Consider the following 22,909-nt stretch of genomic DNA (forward strand, 5'->3'; position numbering starts at 1 on the left):
AGTATCAGATGTGAAACAGCAGGAAGGGATTTAAGAAGCCATCTCAGAGTTCCTCCTACACAAGCGTTCAGGTCTTGAGCAGGCCAGGCATACAACGCATGTTACAACAAAGCTTAAACTTGTTCTTCATAATATTTTAAAAACAATACTAGCTGCGTGTTTAATTTTAGAAACAGCAAAAAAATATCCACCTCCCTTTCCATTTCTTATAAGGAGTCTTGAAGTTTAAATCTCCTCAGAGATAGAGATACTTGCTTTGATGTGCTTAGCTCTTGGAAGTCCAGGGGCTCCGGGCTGCTGGCCCTGTGCCGGTGTCCCTAGAGACAGCCGTCCGCCATTAGGGAATTTTTTCCCAAGAACCCCCTGTAACATTTCACGAACCCCCAGGGGTTCACAAACCCCAGTTTGGGAACCATTGACTTAGAAGAATCACAGCTTCTTACAGGGCTTGATCTTGGATGGTGTGGTGCTATCTAGCATGGAAGACATGTGGACTGCTCGCATGGTTAAAGCTATGCATGTGCTTAAGTGCTTTGCTGGATCACGCTAGTGTGCTAAACACCTTGCAGAATTGAGCCCATAGAGACAGTCGTCTTAAAAACTGAGCTTTCATTGGACATTCCCCTTTCCTTAGAGATTGTGGAATTCTCGGCAGGGCTTCGATCTGGTACATGGTTGTGTGTGTGTGTCTTTTTCTGTTTCAGATGCACATCTTTGTTTTTTCTTTTTAAATAAGAATCTGGGGATTGATATATCAAATATTTTAAATCATTTTCCATTGGTTGTCACAAGTGTCTTTCTCTTACTCCTGTACTCTATGCTAAATGGAATATTGTGAAATTTTTGTATACAGTGAAAGCTTCATTGCAAATCATTAGGCGGTTGTAACTCTGAAGACAGTTTGTATGTCGAGTAGAAGGAGTAGGTTTTAACTGATCGACTATTTTTTTAAGTTGTTCCCAACATTAACTTTAAATGGTACTGATCAAGCAGCTGCAATAAGTTACAGAGAAACTTATTTTCTAATTATTGTTGAAAAGATTCTCTTGCTTTTTAATATTTTTTAGACTTTAATATAGTGCCATCCATCCAAAAATATCAAAGCTGTTTACACACACTAATAAATTAAGCTTCACATCCCAGTGAAGTGGAGAACTATCTCCATTTTGCAGATTTACCATAAGTGTCACAAGAAGTTTGTGGTAGTTCTTGGAATACATCCCAGTTGTCCAGACTCTTTCTTGTGCTTTTGACAGAAAAGAATCCTTTTCCCCCACCTCTTCTCCACTGAAATTACATTGTGTTTCAATGAGAAAAATATCACAAATATAAACAAGTTTATATAAAATCCCTGGTATTTTGACTTTCAGGCCAGGCACCTGGAATTATTTATGTGGGGTCTGTAATCTCATCACTGGTACAACAATTGCTTAGTAAATTTAAATTTCATTTTAACTTTGTCTTTGGCCACTGATCTGGTCATAGGAATCCAAGGATCTTTACCCTGATATAAAAAGGGGGAGGGATAGCTCAGTGGTTTGAGCATTGGCCTGCTAAACCCAGGGTTGTGAGTTCAATCCTTGAGAGGGCCACTTAGGGATCTGGGGCAAAATCAGTACTTGATCCTGCTAGTGAAGGCAGGGGGCTGGACTCGATGACCTTTCAAGGCCCCTTCCAGTTCTAGGAGCTAGAATATCTCCATTAATTTATTTATTTTTATTTTATTTCATAACTAAAATTTAGTATTAATAGATGTTTAAATGGCATCAAATTTTTTTCGTATCCAAGAGTAAATTAGTGCACACTCCAGTGGTGGTAGATATCAGAGCCTTGGGGCTTTATTCCCCTTTGCCTTCTGTGGCTTACCGTTCATCTTGAGACAGAGTCAAGCATCATAATTTCCCCTGCTCTGACAAGAAGTCTTAGTGCTCAGGTTTATTTTTCTCAAAAACAAACAAAAAAAACTATTTTAGTTTGTGATTTCATTCTTCCACTTTTCCCTTCTATCTGGGAAAGGGGCTATGTTTGTGTTGGATAAACTTATGAAAAACTGTTCTAAGATTAAATTTAAATACAATTGTCCAGTCCATTGAGTATCAAAATTGGGAGCAAAAAGGAGCAGGTGCTAGGTAGGAAATCTGAGTGGCAACGTTTCCTTCCTTCTCTGGCTATTGGCTAACTTAATTTGATCATTAATGATTCAATTTCAATATATTCAGATGTGTAACTCAGATACTGGTGTATGACTGGTAAAACAAGGCATCTGTTGTGGGTCCCATATTTTCTAGTCCTGCACAGATTAATCATCGCCATGTAAACCTGTTCATGAGGAAAGGATCCTGCTATCTCTAAATGATACATTTGGCTTGTTTTTATGATGCATCAGTAATAGGCTAGGGGAAATATTTAATTATCCATCCAATGGAATGATCTGGAGAAAACTGGAATGAACTCTTTTGGTCTTGTCTGCACAGAGGCTTTCTTTGAAATACCCCTGCCTCTTTTTACTTTAGCATGGTTGAACTGGCTTTCAGTGGTATATTGCATGGTCCTGCCTTGTGCTGACTGAGGGTTAGCCAACCGTAATAAAAACTCCAACAGCTGGCTTACACTAGTGCTCCCACAATTACTAGTTCTGGTCGAGTGTCACCAGTGCTAGAAGAATGGTGGGAGAAGTTCACAAACAACAGCAGTGTAGGTGAAATCATAGAGCTAGCTGCTTAGTCCCAGTGTGGGCTTACCACATAGGCGACCATACGCCTCATGGTTTGGCTCTATTCACACTTGTCAGGGGAAAAGCAAAGAGATCTTCAACTGTGGTTCCCAACCCTAAATGGGTGGAGCCCAAACTGTACGGGCAATCCCACCTCCTAAATTAATTAAACCCCTTGCCACCACCCATAGAACGGTAGTAACATTTCATTCAAATAAAATATGACGCTTTAAACTGTGATTAATTTACATTCATCTTTATAAAACAATGTTAATATTAAAACAGTTTTGTAAGCCATAATTCTACCCTGGGTTTACTGGAAGGATGGAAGTGGGAAACTGAAATTATGACACAACAGGAATTTAGGGTTAAAATACAGTATATATTTTCGCAGCATTGTATATTTTAAGTATCCAAGATAAGTAGAATTTTTTCTTCACCCTCAGCCTCCCCTATTGGTGACTCTGTCCTCATCAAAGCTGACGGACAGGTGTCATCAGGAGTGACACAAACATTAGGCGCCATTGTGAAACTGGAAGACTAATAATTGAATCCAGATGCTTGCCAAGAATTTCCATTTACTTCAGGTTGGTTTTAAGTGTGCCAGCACTTATGAGGGAGAAGATGACTTTTAAGAGGATGACTCTTCATTTTTATGTTAGCAAAACATAAATAACACTATGAAGCATGTTCCCCCTGAATATTTGCAAGTTGCTTGAAAGCCTTAACACCCATGTGAGTTAGGTAAATATTATTATACCACTTAGTGCCTCTGTTTCCTTGCCTGTGAAGTGACTTGCTCAAGTGAGTCAGTGGCAGAGGTGGAAATAAAGCCTAGCTTTCCAGACCTACAGCCTGCTGTACTGGAGCAGACAAGTTGTCCATCTAGCATTGCATCCAGTTTCTGACACCAACATATGCTCCAGAGTACAGTGCAAGAATCCCTATATTGGGAAGCTATTTAATAACCTGCTCATAAGAAGAAATATTTCATGTATGAAATTCCACTCTGTTTTCTGCTTATACATTTATTAAAATTTGATGAATTCCAGGAACAGTGGGATTGATCATATTATTAGATGATTTTTTGAATGACTGATTACTGGGGACCGGCAGAAAAGACCTATGGTGGGGATCTGATGTGCAAGTTAACTGTAGCCTGCATAGTAGGGGCCCGTCTCAAGTACAGGACCAGAGCATTGTTCCCATGTTTACCTCGAGGCAAGATATGCTGTTTCCGTAAAACAGGAAGATGAAACTGTGGTTGAGGTGTGGTGCTTCTGGAGTGAGAGTGGGATGTCTGTAAAATGGGAATAATACATGTTTCATGGTGTTGATCTTTGGTTGGAAAATTAATCAACAATGTGTAACTAGCACACTTTGAGATGGTGTTTAAATAGCACCTCACTTAGTCATATGACTTGTTCGAGATGATTGTGTATATTAAAGTACACAACAAATCTGAAAGGAATTCTTTCCAGTTAAAGTAATATAATTAAAGAAACTTAAACTGAGATTCTTCGTAAGGAAATCCAGTAAATTTTTTTTTTTTTAAACAAAAGAGTGTTTGGACGTAAATCCAGCTATTGCAATCTGGATTTCCTTCAACCTCTACATATTCTGCTTTCATTTACATCGTTTTCAAAAACTATCCCTTGTGATTTGGAACCAAGAAGGGAACCATGAAAAGCTTGAATTCTCCTGCTTGGATAGAGAATTCTAAAGAGCTTAAGAAGTAGGAGAGCTTCTGTGAGATAAACACTCCTATTTTGCGTATGTCAGGAGACCAAAAATCTCTTTAAACTATAACGGCTCATCTCACTGACATGCTGTAATTATTCCACCATTTTAGCTATAGAACATTGTGCTATAGGACTACGCTTGCTAATAAAATCACAGTCTTAAATACATTCACTTGCCACACTGCATGAAAAACAAAATACAAACACTTTACCCACAAGAATTGTACAGTAACAAATTGGTGATGGTCGCAGCAATCTTGTGTCTGTGTTCACTTCTGCATTCGTGGATGGGGGGAGGGGGCAATGCTGCAGCTCTTCCATGAATGGGAATCCCTTTGAATTTAGTGGGTGTTGACACACATGCACAGCAGCTGCTGCATCAGTCCATATAACAGAAAGATAATAGTGGCAGAGTCTTTATTTATTTATTTTGCATTCGCATATGGCCTATAGGTGACCCTGACACTTAATAGCAGTAGAGGTTTTTCAAGTTACTGGGTCCACATTAGCATCCTCTGAATACGAGGCCTTCATGCTTAAGCTTTGTCTGTTATTTTTGAGGATGCTGTCTGACAAAAGAAGCTCTCTTGTTGATGGCTCATATGCACTTGGTTTCCAACAATATGTTGTCTGGTTAAATGTCTATCATGGTGATAGCAGATGTTGCAGTGTTTCAGCCTTTGTGGCTCCTGAGGGAGGTGTGTGTGTAGATGTATATATGGGGAGGAATGTTGCTCTGAAACACTAGACATTTTTCTACAATATGCCCAAATTTTGGTCCACTGTTGGCTGTAAAGGTGAAAGCTGCAGTGTAGCTCAGGCATGGTTATCTGTAGGGCTAAATGACACAGCTGTCAAAGTGCCTGAGCCATGTCTACATTATGGATTCCACCATTGCTTCCGCTATTGCAGCTCTGTCAAGGAAGATGTAGAGCTTGAGTTTATTGAGGTCTTTCGCCCCCCACCCCCTTTGTGATTTTCCTCATGACAATTGCCCTAGTGTTTGAAAAGAGGAAAAGGGAGTGACTGGATATTTGCCTTTATATGAGACAGGAATAATAGGTAGAGCATGTAATTACATTATGTATTTGGTGTGTTATATTTAATGAGCCTAATATTTGCCTGCATGTAGTTGATTCAACACCATTGCTCTGTCTAGTGATTACATATGCACTGTGTGAAGGGTAATTAGATTGTGATATCTTATTATTCCACGTATAAGGTGCCCCTCTCAGTACTTGGAGAAAATTACCTGTACACTGAGATGGCCATATGCATTGTGTGGTCAGACCTGAACTGCGAGTGGAAGGTTTTGGAATCGCTCTGTAGTGTCTCTCCAAAGTTTGAGATTGTAGGTGTCTTGATGATGATATTCTTCCAGAACCCTTTTCCCATTGATTAGAATTATCTTTATGCATTACAATTCAGTGTCTGTCTTTAACAGCTGGCTAGGTACCAAAAGAATTAAACATACTTAGAAAAAAGTCACTGCCTTTAAAGTATTAAACTATATAGATTGCACTGAAAATGCCCTTTCTCAAAGGGCCTGTGTATATGATGATTTATAGTGGAATATATGTGGGGATTTTATTGCCTTTATTTCCCTTTTGCATGATATGACTTCACCAAAACAAATTTTCTCTGATTGTCAATGAGGCAGATAACATTTGTGTTTATATGGAGAGATACCTATCTCATAGAGCTGGAAGGGACCCCGAAAGGTCATCGAGTCCAGCCCCCTGCCTTTACTAGCAGGACCAAGTACTGATTTGCCCCAGATCCCTAAATGGCCCTCTCAAGGATTGAACTCACAACCCTGCGTTTAGCAGGCCAATGCGCAAACCACTGAGCTCTTGCACTGCCCAGGTTTTCTAGGGAAGTAATAATAAATGGTATATTTCAAACAGGGAAGGAAACGTGGGTTTGGACAGTATTAACCAGTGTTAATCCGCTTTTGTTTGAAATCATCCTTAGTGATAAATCATGTTTGAGCATATAAATCTGTTCTTTAAGATTCTTTATTTGAGACATGAAATTTCTTAAACTGCAAGATACAATATATATGGCAATAAAGGTCTACGAAGTGTGTGAAAAGCATTCTGAGAACTGCACATAGTTGAGCTTATTTCCACATGCAATACTGCATTTTGGCGCATAACCTCCTTTTGACAATTATCACAAGTGTACCTGTCTGAACATCAGTGGTGGCAAAATGTATTTATATGCCTGCATGCCTGTAACAGTTGCACTGTAATTTTATACTGCAGTTTTCTGCATTTAATTCATTTAAAATGCCTCGGATTAGTCAGGAGCTGTGGTGTAAAAGCGTCTGGATTAAACCTTAACCTTGTTTTAAACAATATTTTATTTCCCTTGATTTGTCTGCAACAGTTCATGGGGCTGGGGACGGGGCGTGGAAAAGCGTGAGGAGATGTTCCAGAAACTGGAATTAAAGAAGGGGAAAGAAGCCTTAAAAATCTAGAAACTGGGGAGGATGGAAGGCAGATGAATGGGAGTGAAAGAGGACGACAAATGAGACAGAAGGGATTTGGAAGGAAGTTCAGTGTGTGGAGGGGGAAATTGGTTTGGAAGGTAATGATATTCTGGAGGGCAGGGGGATGTGACAGCATCAGGAAACAGAGAATGTAAATAATTCATCTCACTTTTATTACACTGGTCTACAAGTTTTGAGAAGTCATCTGCTTCAGAGATGAAATGTGCTATTATGTATTTTGATGTGCTGAATTCAAATATGACAATTAAAACAACTGGCTACTGTTTCTAAGATATTTAAGTTTTTACATTTTATGTCTATGTATATTGTGTAGAGTTTTAATCATAAATTGTAAACCTAGGTCTTTTTGTGTGTTTATGGTTGCTTTACATGATATTTCACCTGTCCTGTTTATGTAACACTTCAAAAATCAGCAAAAGGGTTATATAAATAAAATTTATTATGAAACAAAAGGCAAAAACTATTATTTACATAGTTTAGTCCTATTCAGTGTCTACTCGGCGCTTCTTAGCTTGTCTCTTGTACTCATTAAATGGAGCATCTCATCGCTGTCCAGCAATAGTCTGCAAGCATTGATGGGCTCCATTTGCCCTGATAGCGTTTCTCCATGTTGTCGTGCTCTTATTTGTCAGTGGGTTTTTTACCCATGAAAGCTTATGCCCAAATAAATCTGTTAGTCTTTAAGGTGCCACCGGACTCCTCGTTGTTTTTGTGGATACAGACGAACACGGCTACCCCCTGATATTTGCATCTCTGTAGTCTATCTAGATTGTGTGCCCTTAATCTCTATTTTATTCAATATAAGTAGGCTTGGCAGAACTAGATTTTATTTTATTTTATTTTATTTTTTATAATTTTGACTATCAGTGTTTGTTTTTAAGGATTTTTTTGTGTTTTATATCCACATGATGAAAGGGGTGCATAACCAATGGAAAAATCTTTCATTGACCTGTTCAACAGCAAGAGGAAAAATCTAACCTATGTGATAACGCTGAAGAATGATAGTGCTGTAATACTACTTATAATTATTTAATGATCATAGATCTAGAGATTTAAAAAGTTAAAACACAAATTGTCAACATCATATGTCAAAATATAAAAATAAATATCCTTAAATTAAACTCAATGTTCTCAAGCAGCATTTTTCTTACTTTTGCCTTACTTATCAGTGGAAATATTTTTTTTGTCTGTTGTGTGGGTGAAATGATCTTCACCAATTTAAAAATCTAATTCTTCCAAGCCTAAATATAATTTAACAAATGAATTAATCCCATAAGTAAATTTACTGTTCATTGTAATGGATTATTTTGGGAGAAGAAGCTGTTAACCTCATCTTGTCAGCTTAGGTAAAGAACAGTCTTCAACCACTCTCTGAAGAAAAAGCCTTACACAAATGTATAAAGAAATACATAAGCCTGACTCTTCCCCAGTCTTCCCGTTTTCTTAAAGAAAAAAATTATTCATGAATGAAAAATCTGTACTGGAAAAGATAGGTACAGTAGTTACTTTTTTAACACTTAAAATTTTATGCAAAGGTTGTCACCGCTCATTTAAACCCTAATGTTTGGGGATCTATTTTGTTCTAAAAATGTGGGTTGAGATCTTGGCCATTGAAGTCAGTGGGGCCAGGATTTTACTTTGATCTTTACTGAAAATTGGCATAAAAAGCCAAATGTTCTTAGAGAGTGACAATGTCCTTACATTGATGTCTACTTCTAATGTGATGTTACTGCTGCTTGGTACACAAATCATGCATTTATGCCTGCTGTTAAGTTTGTTTAGTCTGGGAAAGAGAACACTGGGATGTGATAGTTTTTATGTATGTAAAAGATTGTTATAAAGAAGTGTTAAATTGTTCTCCTCATCCACTGAGAACAGCGCAAGCACTAAGGGTCTTAAATTGCAGCAAAGGAGATTTAGGTTAGACATTAGGAAAAACTTTGTAATTGAAAGTGTAGTTAAGCATTGAAACAAATTTCCTAGGGAGGTTGTGGAATCTCTGTGGTTGGAGGTTATGAAGAACAGGTTAGACAAATACTTGTCAGGGATAGCCTAGAATACTATTTAGACTTGACTCAGTGCCAGGGACTGGACTAAGCGACCTATAGAGGTCCGTTCCAGTCTCCCATTTCTGTGCTTCTGTGTGGATATTTGCCCACCCACTCACTGTCCTGTCATGACTTAATTAGCTGAATGGGTTTTGCTCAGATATTAAATCACTCAGTTGGTAGTGAGAATGGACTCAAAGGGGGTTACTGATCTATCCAAATGAAGTCACTTGTCTTCATTATATATACTATTGTGCTATGGATTTTAACATCTTTTTTAAAAAACTTTTGGTGGTTAACTGATCAGTAAGGCTAAGATTTTTGTCATGGATATTTTTAGTAACAGTCACCGACAGGTCATGAGCAATAATAAAAAATTCATGGAAGCTGTGACCTGTCCCTGACTCTTACTAAAAATATCCATAACAAAATGGGGAGCCTGGGCATCTGCCGTGGGCTGGGAACTCCAGGGGCCCCCTCCGCTGGTGGCTCCAGGCAGCAGGGCCACCCCTTGCTGCCCGGGTTGGCCGGGAGCAGCAGGGGTCCTTCTCTCCCCCCCCCCCCCCTTCCGACCTGGGAGTGGCAGGTACCCGGCAGTTCTATGCTTCCACAGGTGACAGGGGACCCTGCAGCTCCCAGCCGGCGCTGGCTGAAGTCACGGAGGTCTTTGGAGGTCACGGAATCTGTGACTTCCCTGCCCTCCATGACTAAATGGCAGCCTTATTGATACCTCTGGAATTCAGGGTTCATATCACACTTTTAAATTGATGTGTATTAAAACTACCCAGTGTACTCACCTGTCAAAGATGACGACATGAACTGTCACTTGAGTTGAGAATCTAGACTTGATGAAGTCATTGTTGCGACTTTTTATTGGTATGGGAGCTTTTTTTCGTATAGTCTGTAGTATTCAAATTTGTTCCAACCACTTAGTTCCAAATGATGGCTTGCATTTTGAAACATACCACCATTGCGACTTGAATGTGGTGGAAACTACACCCCTCTTCTGCCCACCAAAATAATCCTAGCATTAGTTTGTCTGGATTTTATTCTGTTTTGAACTGTTTGATTAGTACTTCTTAAATGGAAGACATGACAGTTGTGTTTTCTTGAGAAGAAAGGCATGATAAATCTGCTAAAATAATGCTGTTTAACAGGGTGAATGGATAAGTTGTTTCTCAGCAACATCTAGTAAAACCAAAATACTTATAAACATCAAACACCTAATCTTGCAGCAACATGGCAATGACAGCAGTTATCTTGTGCATCTCTTCAATTTTGGTTAAAATTTTTCTAAAAAGTCAAAAATTTGACTTTTCCTTTCAGATCTTTCAAAGAACAGATTTACTGAAATTCCTCCAGATGTCTGGCTGTTTGCACCACTTGAGACTTTAAATTTGTATCACAACTGCATCAAATCCATTCCTGAAACCATCAAAAATCTGCAGATGTTAACATATCTTAATATTAGGTGAGTAACTCTTTTTTCCTGTTTATGTCTAGGGATTATATATAGACCATCAGGAAAGATGGCATTCATCCTCCTCAAGACCTTGATTAGTTTAGTTCCCTGCTTTTTCTCAGCTTGTTAAACATTGTTCTATAGTTTGTCTTTGGTTGTAGGTCAAGTAGCTCCTTCTTCCTTCATGGGAAGGAGTTGACTGTATTACCATATTCCAAACCGTAATTTGCAGAAGCTAACTATGTGGGAAGCTAATGGAATTTCCTTTCTTTCTGGTGCTATACAGATAAGTGTCTATGAAGGTTGGAAATAGGCTATAGAACCTGTATTATTCTCTTCAGAAGGCTCTATTGACGTAGCACACACATGAGTAGTGAGAGAGGTGACTGCATTACTGAAAACAAATAGTAGGATCTTGTGAGACGAAAGAAAAGAAATAAACACCAGCTTTACAGGAAGACTTATTTATAAAGTGTAATCGGTATACATAAATATTGTATGGGGCATTAGGGAAAACTGTAACCTTCCCTTGCGCAGTTGAGACTTGTTTTCTACAATATACCCAGATTTTGGTCCCTGATCACCTAAAATCTTCTGGAATAATCTCTTCCACTATACATTTTGCATATGGGATTTGTGACCATTGGTCATTTTGTTCTTGCCAAGTTTGAGGTGACTTGACTGATAAAGAGGATTCAGGAAAAATAATTGTTAATCATGTCTTGAAAGCTCCAATGCTACCCCCCCCATGTCCTGTCTCTCTTTTTTTTTTAACTCATAATTTCAAGTGAAGTTTAGTCAGAAGCTTATGGAGATGTAGTATACAGGACCAAATTTGAACCAGGAAGGAATATTTAGGAAGTTGTGCACTGGCAAATTTGCAGAGTAAGAATGGTCTGCTTTGTGGAGGATTTAAAGAGCACTAGTGACATCTGAGAGACCTACGCTGTTTTTCTTTTCCTGTGCAAAGGGCTGCAAAGCACAATCCTTTTCTGCTTCTGGGGATAAAAGATGCAGGAAAAAACCTCCTTAAACAAAACTAGAACAAATGCACATTTAAGTGGGGGGTTTTATTTCTGCATTGAAGCAGGTTCTTGGGGTATTTGGGTGGCCTGTTCCATGATGCGCTTTACTTCTCTGGGGGAGTATCCTTGCTTGGTGAAGAGGAGGAAGGACTCAGCTGCTTTCAGACACTCCTGCAGGCTCTGTCTCTGTCTGTGGTTACCCAAAACAGCTCCCTCAACTCTCCCTCTGTGTTGCTAGTCAAAATCACAGTATAGCTTGAGTGTTTCACAGTGTGGTGGGTCATTCTCTTGAGCTAGGCTAGCTGGAGTGGAGTAACTAGACTCTACTGTTGGAATGAAGACAAGCCCTAACACTAGCAAATTAGATCAATCCAGCTACGTTGCTCAGGGGGTGAGAAAAATTCACACCCCCAGAGTGACATAGTTTAAGCCAATCTAAGTTCAGTCTTCCATCAGTCTTGGTACTGCTTCTTGGGGAGAGGAGTTACCTACACTGACAGGAGAACCCCTGCCATCAGCCTCGGTCAGTGGTCTCAAACTTTTTTTACTGGCGACCCCTTTCACACAGCAAGCCTCTGAGTGTGACCCCCCCCCCCAATAAATTAAACACACTTTTTAATATATTTAACACCATTGTAAATGCTGGAGGCAAGCAGGGTTTAGGATGGAGGTTAAGTTGCGACTCTCCCACGTAATAACCTCGCGAGCACCCGCAGTTTGAGAACCCCTGGCCTAGGTAATATCTACTCTAAAGTGCAGCTGTTCTGCTGTAGCTTTTCAAGTGTAGACAAGCCCAGAGATTCAATTTACAAGTCAATGGGTTTGCTTATTTTGTCTTGTTTATCTTGAGTCCATTTCACTTGACATTACTTGTACAGGCTGGTCTGCCAAGACGTTGAAATGTTTTTATAATTGCATCTTGTTCCCTAGATTTACATCATATTATTGGAAGGCTAAATTATTACACTAGAACGCTATTTTATTCAAATTGAATGGGGACATGGAATTTATTTGGCTAAGGCAGGCTTTTTTCACGTAAGTGATTCACACTGGGGAACAGCTAAAATTTGAATGAGGGGTATTGCTGTGTACTTTAATACCTATTGGAACAGAGAGAATGTTTTCTTGGAATTCATACAAGCTTCAAAAGACTCTCTCAATGTAATCTTTTTTTCCCTTTTTAGTCGAAATCTTTTAGCAACATTGCCAAAATACCTGTTTGACCTGCCACTTAAAGTTTTGGTTGTCAGTAATAATAAGCTGGTATCCCTTCCAGAAGAAATTGGAAAGTTAAGAGACCTGATGGAGTTGGTGAGTATAATCGTGTACATCAGTGTTCAGTGTATTTACAGTATAGATACTTTTTTACCGCACTAATCAGTTATCATTTGATATTACTACTATTAGTAGTTTATTATGGTAGTGTAAAGGGCTGACTAAGAGTGGGGTCCCGTTATGCTAAGCACTGTACAGAGTAGAAAACAGTCCCTGCCGTAAAGAGCTTACAGCAGAAAGACACCCATCTGGTCGGGGAAGGGGATATAAGACAAAAGCAGAGTGAACAATATGACGGCAGCAAACGTCATGTTGTTGCCTGTATTTTTTTTGGTGGGGGTGGAAGGAGGGAATTACGTAGGAGATAAACTAACAGGGAAGGGGAAGTGAGGGGAATGGAGAGGGTGGCGCTAACAGCTGATTGGCACAGGGCAAAGAAAGACAAGTCAAAACTGTGCGAAGTTCTCTGACGGTATGTTTACACAGTGCTTTGAAGCCAGGGGAGCAAGTCTCCCAGCCCAGGTTGACAGACTTGAGCTAGCAGGGCTAGTGCTAGCATAAAAACAGCTGTGTATACCGCTCTTTGAAGTTGTAGCTTGGGTTGGAGCTTGGGGCCTGAAGCCTCAGGGAGCGGGTGATCTGTTTACTTGGGCTGGGAGACTTGGTCTTGTGGGTTTCCAAAACTCTGTGTAGATCTACCCGAAATGTCCAGAACTCCCTACTTTGGCTACTTGTGCTCCTATTGGCTGGAGTCTGACTGGTTCCCCACTGTAGTTTTTCCCAAAGGCCATGTGGCAGGGACAAGCTAAGGAACCTCCTGGATCCTAATCCCTCCAGGTTATGGGGAGTCTCTCCTGTACAGTTCTGGGTCCACATTGATGCAGAATGCCAACTTAATTATTGCATGGTCAGTGTCTGATAGCATGTTACAAAAGTACTGTATATTGCAGAACTCAAAGTACATTTACTGAGTTATTAACAATTTAGAATAACTAAACATTGAAATATGTAAGTAATCAAACTTTCTCTTAATACAGTGACATGAGAGACAGATCTGGGAAACCTCTATTGAATATGGTTTCTCAGTTTAATATGTAGTAACAAGTAAATTATGAAGGAATGTAGCCTCACTTACTATAAAATGAAGTTGGGTCTTTTAACTTAATTTTCGCTGTAGTTCACCTGTAACAGATATGCTTAGTTTTGTGATAAGTCTAGAACATTGCACTCACACCTGTAATGAAACATGAGCATATTCCAGGTCCCAGTTTTTTCATTTGAAAAGTCAGAAATAAAGATTTAACTCAGTTTCCTTTGTGAAATATGTTAGTGAAATGAATTCCCATTATTTATCCTGTTCCTTTCTCTTGTGGGTCTGTACTATGCCTTCTGTGTCAGTAAAGAAACATTTTTTGGGGGGGGGGGAGGGGAGAAGAATACTAAATTTTGATCAGCTAGTCAATGTATTTGAAAGTACCTTGTCAAGGTATCTTTCATATGTTTACTCACTGTTCAAAGCCCCTTGAATCTGACATCTTTACCATTTGAAAATGGGATAAATGTTTTTACTATTGGGGATTTTACAGGGGTTTCATAAAGTTCATCTTCAAAAGCCAAGTAAGAATTAATTGCCAAGTAATAATTAATGTGAGGAGGCAATCTGGTATTAAGCAAAGATTAGTTTTTTGCAGTCTGTCTACAATTGCACCCAGAATGGATTCTGAGTGTATTAATGGCTGTATAATAACTTGATAGAACAATGAGGACCTGGGCTAGATCTGGTGACTTGTCAGTGTTGAGGTGCACTATTATCTCACTGCACATCGTAAACACCTGCCCCCCATTTCTGTAGAAATTCAGACTCAATGCCTTTGGTAATATAATTGTGTATGCTCTTCTAATCACTTCTGCAACATTTAAAATGTTCTATCTAATACTGTATGTATGTAGAACTTGAACATTCTGGCTTTTTAAAATTACAGATCCATGGGATCACTCACTGACAGAAATCTAGACCTGCAGTGCTCTGTATATGCGCATGTAAAATATTGCCAGAAATAAAAAATCCACCACAAGGTGTAAAATGAGATCTTGAATATTAAATATAGCTCCTGTATGTAGGTTTGTGCTCTGCTGCCTTTACTGTAGTGGTTTTCAAGCACACTGCCAGCTGTACACAACATGAAGGTGTTTTTAATCCTGGTGCTTAAATACCCTTTCATGTCCATTTCCACTATTGTTTGATGATCTGCATTAGAGATAACATCTCTAGCCCATCAAGTAGGCATGCTGTCTTTATTCTAAAGACTCAAAGCAACAGTTGCCAACCAAGAATATTGAGATGAGTATTTTTAAAAATATTAACCATTCCAACTCTATTTTTGTCCCTTAAAAAATATTTTCACTTTAATAAATAAATTAAAAAATAAATAATGTGTACGTCACCACTCTGCATTATAATTATCAAGAAAATTCAACAGATTAAAAAGCATTTGTTGCCACAAATAAAACTGAAGTGTAAATTTTTAATGTTTTTTATCACCCTTCCTTATTTACTTCATGGACTTGGAATAGAAAACTCTGTTAAACTATTATTTAAGTGTACTGAAAACTGGTTAACAATCCACATTGAACATTTAAGACTGGTAGGCAACCCAGGTAGTCAAATGGACTCTGGAGAGAGATGTTGGGAAGGAATTCTGTCCTAAAGTAGGGAGGCGGAAGAGAGAGAATGGGGACACGTACACAGGAGTGGAGTCACTTGTCCCACCGCCTGAGCAGGGGAGCTGCACAGGAGAAAAGATGGATTTATGTCTAGAGACCTACCCTTTAAAATGAACATCCAGTTTTCATCTGCAGAATTGGGTAGTTAGACATGTAAGTGTTATCATTGCACACATGAATCACACTTGGAAAACTGGAGCTAGAGGTCTCTCTTGTTGAACCAGTGTTCAGCCAGGTTAGAAATAAGTTTTTAGGTCTTCTCCATATTTTATTAAAGCTTATGCTAAAATTATCTAAAACACTGGTTAATAAAGAAGTTTCTATTCATCAGAGTATAATGTTAAATTGTCCAAAAGTAGCAAGTTTGATTTAAAAAGTCATAAAATGGATATAATACATAATCTGCAATATCTCAAATTAGGGTTAATAAATTTAACAGTACATTTAGAAAATACTCAAGATACATCAGATACATCACTCATGGAAAGTTTTATACTAAGAGTAGCTTGTGGAAAATATAATAATGAGTGTAGATTGTCCCTCAATAATCGAAAATGTAAAGTAGGTTGTCCATGAATAAATACGGTCCACCAGAGAAGAATTTCAGCTACTTTCCTGTCTTTGCTTCTCATTGGCACTGTAGCTCATTTCTCCTGGTATTGCCAATGTCTGGTGATTTATTCTAGTCTAAATAAATGTCTCTTGATCACCTGATGGTGTCTGATGCTGTGAGTCACTGCTTTAGCCGGGCACTAAGCTGACTGACTCCACATTCTACTAGCACTCGCTTGTTACCAGGATCAGCCAGGGGGGTGTATTTCTTCAGCTTTCGAGCTCTGGCACCGCAGAAGGTCAGGGTTCTGTTCTCAAAAGGAACTGTCATCCACCATGACGACCACCTTCTGTTCCTCATTAGTAATGACTGTGTCCAGTCGCAGTTGATTCTCTGTTCCAAGGACAGTGGAGTTCACGGCAACCTTTGCCACGGTTGGTAGAATGGCCTTGATTAGGTGGTCTTGGATAATGGTGTGGCGCAGCTGGCAGGCTTTGAAGTTGGGTTTGCAGCTGCACAAGATGTGGGGTAGTGTCTCGTTAGCAAAGTCAAACTTTCTGCATTGATTGTCCCAATGACTCCGTTCAGCAGGATGCAATTGAGCCAAGCCCTGTTGTTGAATTTCCAGTCGGCAAATCAGGTGAAGCTGTCCCTGGGGAGGAAGTGGTTGCTGGCATCCCACTTGCTTGTCACCTCAAAAGCCACCTCGAAAGCCTTGACCTGGTCCAACTTCCATCTCAGGTTTTCCACTTACTGCCAACGGATGGCATCGTTCAGTGTCCTCTTGAGTATGGTCCTTGCTGTCAGAGTAATGACTGTGTGCTCGATGTTCTTGACCTGTGGCCCCAAGACTCCCAGCTCCTGATGTTCCTCATACCATGTCCAGAGGCAGCCAATAAGCTGCTGCAGCCATCATGTAGCATTGTGGGTACAAGTCCAAAGTGAAGCAGTGTCTCCCCAGTCTGTTCCAAATTCGCCCTCCAGGGAGCCACTCAAGTATGTGGCGACGTCTTGGCTGGAAGGGGCCCTAGCTATTCGCTTCCTGCTGACATCACGCACAGCACTGGCTGCAGTGCTCCTCACCATAGTGTCCTGGTATGTCAAAAGACAGAATGTGCGAGTGATCACCACAGTGTTGCATAGATCACCATTCAAAGAATGTTGACACTACCCTGCCTATGCAAGATGTCCACCAGTTCATTATTGGCCCTCTGAGGAAGGTACATCCACTTCTTCACCACCTACCTTATGGTGTTGTCCGCCTTGTTGAGTTTCCTTCCCACGCTTACATGAATGCCTAAACAAACATTAATTTAGTCTTGCAACACCTGTGAGAAGTAGGTGTAAACTCTGCTTATTCACTGTGGCTGAACCACAGCAGCCTTTGTGAGACCAGAATGATATTTTTTTTTCTGAGGCAGTAGAGCAGCAGGTTCCTAAACTTTTTGCTAGCACAACCCTATCTTAATGAAGTATTTCCTGCTGGTGACCACAGACAGCATGGAGGATGCCATTTTATAGAGCAACTTCTGCACAGCGTGACCTCGCACGCTCCGTATGTGTGAAGTCATGCCGCATGGAGGATGCTCTACTAAATGGCACCCTCTGCAAAGTGTGATCTTGTATGTCTGGTGTGTGTGAGGTCACACTATGCAGAGGATGCCATTTTGTAGAGTGAAATGGTGTACTCCATGCATTGTGACCTTGCACTCACTGTACATGCAAGGTTATGCTGCGTGGCACAAAATGGCATTTTCCACACACTAGGGATTGCCGTCATCCCCTCTGCTGATGGTGTGACCCCATTTGGTGTTGCAACCCACAGTTTTGGAACCGCTACAGTAGAGACTCATCATTTTAGATCCAGTGGTCTCAGGTGATTGTGTAACATAGGGAAGAAGAAAAATTATTATCCCCATTTTGCAGAGGTACAGAATGTAAGTGAGCTGTCTGCAGTTACACAAAAGACAGATGGGAATCAAATCCAGATCTCCTGATTGGGTCCAGTGCAAATCTCAAGGTGGCCTTTCCTTGTCCATTGGATTAGACTCCTTGATTGGACTCCCACACTACCAAATGTTGCTGCAGATTGGGAAAGACTCTCCTGAGAGCTGGATTATAGCGGCTCTCAATTTGGTAAGAAAAGGGGGAAAAAAGGAATGAGAATATCGTTCTTTAAAACGTGTTTTTGTAATAGCTTTCACTGAAATTTTTCCTTTGTTTAATTTCAATCGAGCTATTCAGCTCATTGACACATTATCTTTTACTTAGGATATCAGCTGCAATGAGATTCAGGTCCTTCCCCAGCAAATAGGAAAACTCCAGTCACTTAGAGAATTAAACATTAGAAGAAATAATCTCCATGTGTTGCCAGATGGTAAGCTGCTCACCATCCTCGTGTTGAACTAGGTCAATTACACAAAACATGAGGGTGTCTGATTTTGTTCTCTTTCCCCCTTAACAGAATTGGGAGACCTTCCCTTGGTAAAGCTGGATTTTTCTTGTAATAAAATTACAGAGATCCCAGTTTGTTACAGGAAATTACGTCATTTACAAGTAATAATTTTGGATAACAATCCAATGCAGATACCACCGGCACAGGTTAGTATAAAAAACTTCCATTTTCTCAACTTTTCCAGGATTTTAAGAAAGGGTGAGATGTGTTAGGTTAATTACCAACCAACTGGCAGTGGCACAAGAAAATATCATAAGGGCATTTCTTGACCCATAATCCTTTGCTCAAAACATTATTTTGTAGTTTAGTCATTCACCTTTTACATTACTTAATCTGGAGGCCAGACTAGATAATTGTAATAGTCCATTCTATCCTTTAATTAAAAAATAAATTAAAAAAACAACCTATGAATAAACCCCTGAAAATCAGGCTAATGCTGATTATATTATGGGGTAGTCTGATAGATTGTCATGAACATCCAAAGATTTAACTCAGGAGAAAAATTATAGGTGTGAATGTTAGGGTCAGTCGTCTTTCTCCCACACACAAACATCTTTCTTTCTCTGCATCCATGTTTCTGCTTGTTCTTTCCACCTGCTTTATGTTGCTGATCTTTTCCTCAACCCAGCCCTATAGAAACATAATGAGCAAGGTCCACCCCCAAAAGTCTTAAAAATCAGTTTAATCTAATCTGAAACTACAAACAATATCCGGCACTAGTCATAATTGCATGGTAATTGAATTAGTTATTGAATAACGTCATTACAGGGTGGATTAAAGGCACCCAAACAGCGGTATCTTTGCATTTCCATACCTTAACATCTTTGGATTTCTTTTAAGTTTAATTCTAATATTCCTGGGCTTGTGATGCTTGTTTTGGAGATAATTGCCACATCCCTTTTTTTTACCGTTAAATTACTGATACGTACACAACCTTGACTCCAGGTCAGCGTAGTTTTTATCTTGGTATTATATAGCACTTGTTTTTTCCCTTTCTGACATTTGAAAATAATCATAAAATTTACTTTAATACAGTTGTATGAGTTGTACTTATTAGAAAGAACTTTGACAAGAAAATTAATGTTGGAGTTTAATTTTGTTTGTTTATAACCCATATACTGGCTTAGTTTGATATGTATTATGAGTTTCATACAGCATGTATCAGAAATGTCCAAACTCAGCTCCTTTCCTCCCTGATCCCTGAGATGTTATTTACCTTTGTTGCGGCTTCAGCCACCCTGGTACCTTTCCCTCTGACCGGTATTCTGATGCTTCTGTGTCTGATGTATGCAGTGTTGTTGTAGCCATGTTGCTCCCAGAATATTAGTGGCAAGGTGGTTGAGGTAATACCTCTTACTGGACCAGCTTCTGTTGGTGAGAGAGACAAACTTTCGAGCTTACACAGCTCAAAAGTTTGTCTCTCACCAAGAGAAGTTGGTCCAATAAGACACATCACGTCTCTGTGCCTGATGTCATTCAGACCACGGGTAGCCTTCTCTGCTGACCTTACTCGGCAGGCAGGCAGGCAGTCCTGGCAGTTTTATGTACCCAAAGAGCAGGTCTGCTTGTCTTGGGCTTCTGGACAATTAGATTTTTTTTCCCACCCTGACTGCTAAACTACTAAAGCTCCATGTTTTTTCATTTGAATAGTAGAAAGTAAATGAAAATAACTCTTAAATGTAGAAAGTATCTGATGTATGATATTATAAATATGCCATGCATCTAAATTAATTTTTTCATGTGTTTCTTAACAGATATGTTTAAAGGGCAAAGTTCACATATTTAAATTCCTCAGTATTCAAGAATGCCTCAGAATAGATAAAAAACCAGATTCCTTAGATCTTCCATCACTGGGTAAAAGAATCCCATCCCAGCCACTCACAGACAGGTATTACCGTTCTTCTTTAGAACTACTTAATGTTTGCTATGAAATAAGTGTTTAGGATAATGGAGAACTACTCTCACAATAAGGTCATGTAATTTTAATAGTTGTATTTACTTTTAAGGCATCATTATTACAAGTTAATTGATTGCTTTCAAGAAGAATTATATCAATTACATTATCTCTCTTCATTCTTTTTATCTTTTGCTACAAAGCAAATAGTAATTGTACTTTTTCAAATTTTCAGTAGTAGAGTACATCAGAAATTAGAATAAAGATGGATTTTGAATGCGTGTTTTGAAATGGGCAGCTTTTCTTTTTCATACTACTACAGTACAGTCTAGTATTGAAGTTATATTCCTCTGAGCTTGCTCAAAATAGAACTGTATTGCTAGATGGAAAGCCTGCCTTCCAATGCTGATCCAGCTGCATAAATGTATAAGGAATTATAAAATGAGAAATACCTTACAAAGCTTCAGAAAAACAAGAGAAATCAAACTGAAAAGTTCAAATGAAGTAAAAAGTGCAATGTATTTTGCTGGACTTTCTCAATTAAGATACTTCTGTTATCTGCTTCAGAACTATCTGATATCAACAGTCTTTAACCAGTCTTGTTTTAGGAAACTGTATTACCTACAGCACAAGACTTTACCCTTGCCAATATACTTAAAATTTCATCCACACCCTGTGCCAGTATTTGTTGACTTGGTGCTGAGTAACCGAGAAAAGCTGTTTGCTGTGACAGGGATCTCTGGAACATTCAACCTCTGTGAGAGAAGAACGAGTTAGTTATCAAAGGGGCTTAACAAAGCATAATGGGATGAAAATGTACAAATGTGAATGTAGGCTGGATATCAGACACAATACCACACCTGAGGGCTTGTCTACACTGGGAAATAGCCTGGAATAGCTGTTTTAAACTAGCTCCCCACATGGACACTCTTATTCTGCACGGAGAGTGGATTAAGCTAAACTGCGAGAAGGAACTCTTAGTGCAGAATGAGTGTCCCTGTGGGGGGTTAGTGCAGAATATTGCACTTGAAATTCACACAGCGCTTGAATGGACTTCAGGGAAACAATCCTGAATTTTTTGGGAAGTTGGACGAGATAACGCAATTGATCTTCTCAACCTTAAATTTCTATCAGATATCCTTCTTTAAAATAGCCTCTCAGCACACTAACATTTCTATAGTGGGTCTTGTGTCACAGATAGGTGTAAAAGAAAGCAATAAACCCTTTGTCCCAGCAACCACAGAGATATGGGGGGAAACATCTTCAAAATGGTGTCTTCCTTTCACTTACCCTTTAGAAAAGCGATATCTTGTCTTACCTGCAATGCCTTCTCTTTGTTATAGTATGGAAGACTTTTATCCCAATAAAAATCATGGTCCTGACTCTGGCATTGGCAGTGATAATGGGGATAAAAGATTGTCTACAACTGAAGTGAGTGGTTTTTTTTACTATTCACTGTATATTTTTTATTTTTCTGTGTTGATAGAAGAGGGCTGAAAGGACAGTAATTTTCTTCATTTACTTACAGTTTATTGTTTAGCTTGTGCATAATTTTGCTGCGCTAAATTGGTTATTTCTTTGTCATTCAGATGTGCTTTGTAGAACTTGAGAAAGCTTAAATGTAATGCATATTGCAGTTAAATGAACTCAGTAAAATGTGCGACAAACTTACTGTAAACAGTGTAGTTGTAGCTGTGTGGTCCCAGAATATTAAACAGACAAGGTGGGTGAGGTAATATCTTTTATTGGACCAACTTCTGATGGTGAAACTTGCTGTCAAGCATAGAATGATGATACTAAATAATAACATTATTTATATGTCCCTCTGAATATTTAGCCCTAATTAGTTGCATGGTGCTCTGTCACCCTACTCCAAGCTTTTTAAAAATTGAACTCTGAACCAAATCAGTGGTGGCTTGTTTGGCCATTTTCAGATAGAAAATGCAAGATCATTTTTTAAAACAGGGAACAATTAATTTGAGAGTTGCTTTTGTTTTTCTGATCATTTCTGTTTTAATATAAGTTGAGGTATAATGTATTTTTCTTTGCATTGGCTGTTTATTAATGGGGACTATTGATTGACATATTAGCCATATTATCAACAACATTTAAAAACTATAAGGGAATTGGGGTTTTTATCCTATTTTTCCAATAGCTTGCTTATGTAGCTGTATGAATCTTTGTGTAATCAATTACAGTTTGAGTAACAGCAGTACTAAAATTGAATATGGTAAAATTATAAAACTGGGACTAAGGGAAGATTTAAGTCTAGGCTAAAAAAATGTACTTGCAAATTCATCTGAAGCATAATTAGATTGTTCGTAGGAAATTGTAAAGTGGAGGAGTATTCCAGGATTATGTCAAGAAAGGTCAAACTGATTAGAAGTAAAGTGGCCACACAAACTTAATGGACAGAATCACAGCTCCTTTAATTAAGTGTGGTTGTGCTTGGTAATTGTTTGGGTGGAGAAATGTCTGTGTGCTTCAGAAACTGTTGATTTAG

The 22,909-nt window shown here is 39.0% G+C and overlaps 1 protein-coding gene across 21 annotated transcripts in view; it reads left to right on the forward strand.

Annotated features, from left to right (window-relative positions):
- LRCH2 (leucine rich repeats and calponin homology domain containing 2) overlaps window positions 1–22,909 on the forward strand; it is a 110,479-nt gene that overhangs the window by 40,038 nt on the left and 47,532 nt on the right. For 15 of the 21 annotated variants that reach the window (XM_024099797.3, XM_024099799.3, XM_024099798.3 and 12 more), the window contains 6 exons: window positions 10,345–10,489; window positions 12,690–12,816; window positions 18,329–18,434; window positions 18,522–18,658; window positions 20,267–20,400; window positions 21,750–21,837. In XM_024099797.3, the coding sequence (XP_023955565.3) occupies window positions 10,345–10,489; window positions 12,690–12,816; window positions 18,329–18,434; window positions 18,522–18,658; window positions 20,267–20,400; window positions 21,750–21,837 (737 nt within the window). Of the gene's footprint in view, window positions 1–8,222; window positions 8,464–10,344; window positions 10,490–12,685; window positions 12,817–17,983; window positions 18,194–18,328; window positions 18,435–18,521; window positions 18,659–20,266; window positions 20,401–21,749; window positions 21,838–22,909 lie in introns of those variants that run through there. The other 6 variants (XM_024099800.3, XM_065556827.1, XM_065556828.1 and 3 more) reach the window with 4 other exon arrangements.

The sequence above is a fragment of the Chrysemys picta genome, chromosome 9 (assembly GCF_011386835.1).
Source record: "Chrysemys picta bellii isolate R12L10 chromosome 9, ASM1138683v2, whole genome shotgun sequence".
NCBI lineage: Eukaryota > Metazoa > Chordata > Testudines > Emydidae > Chrysemys > Chrysemys picta.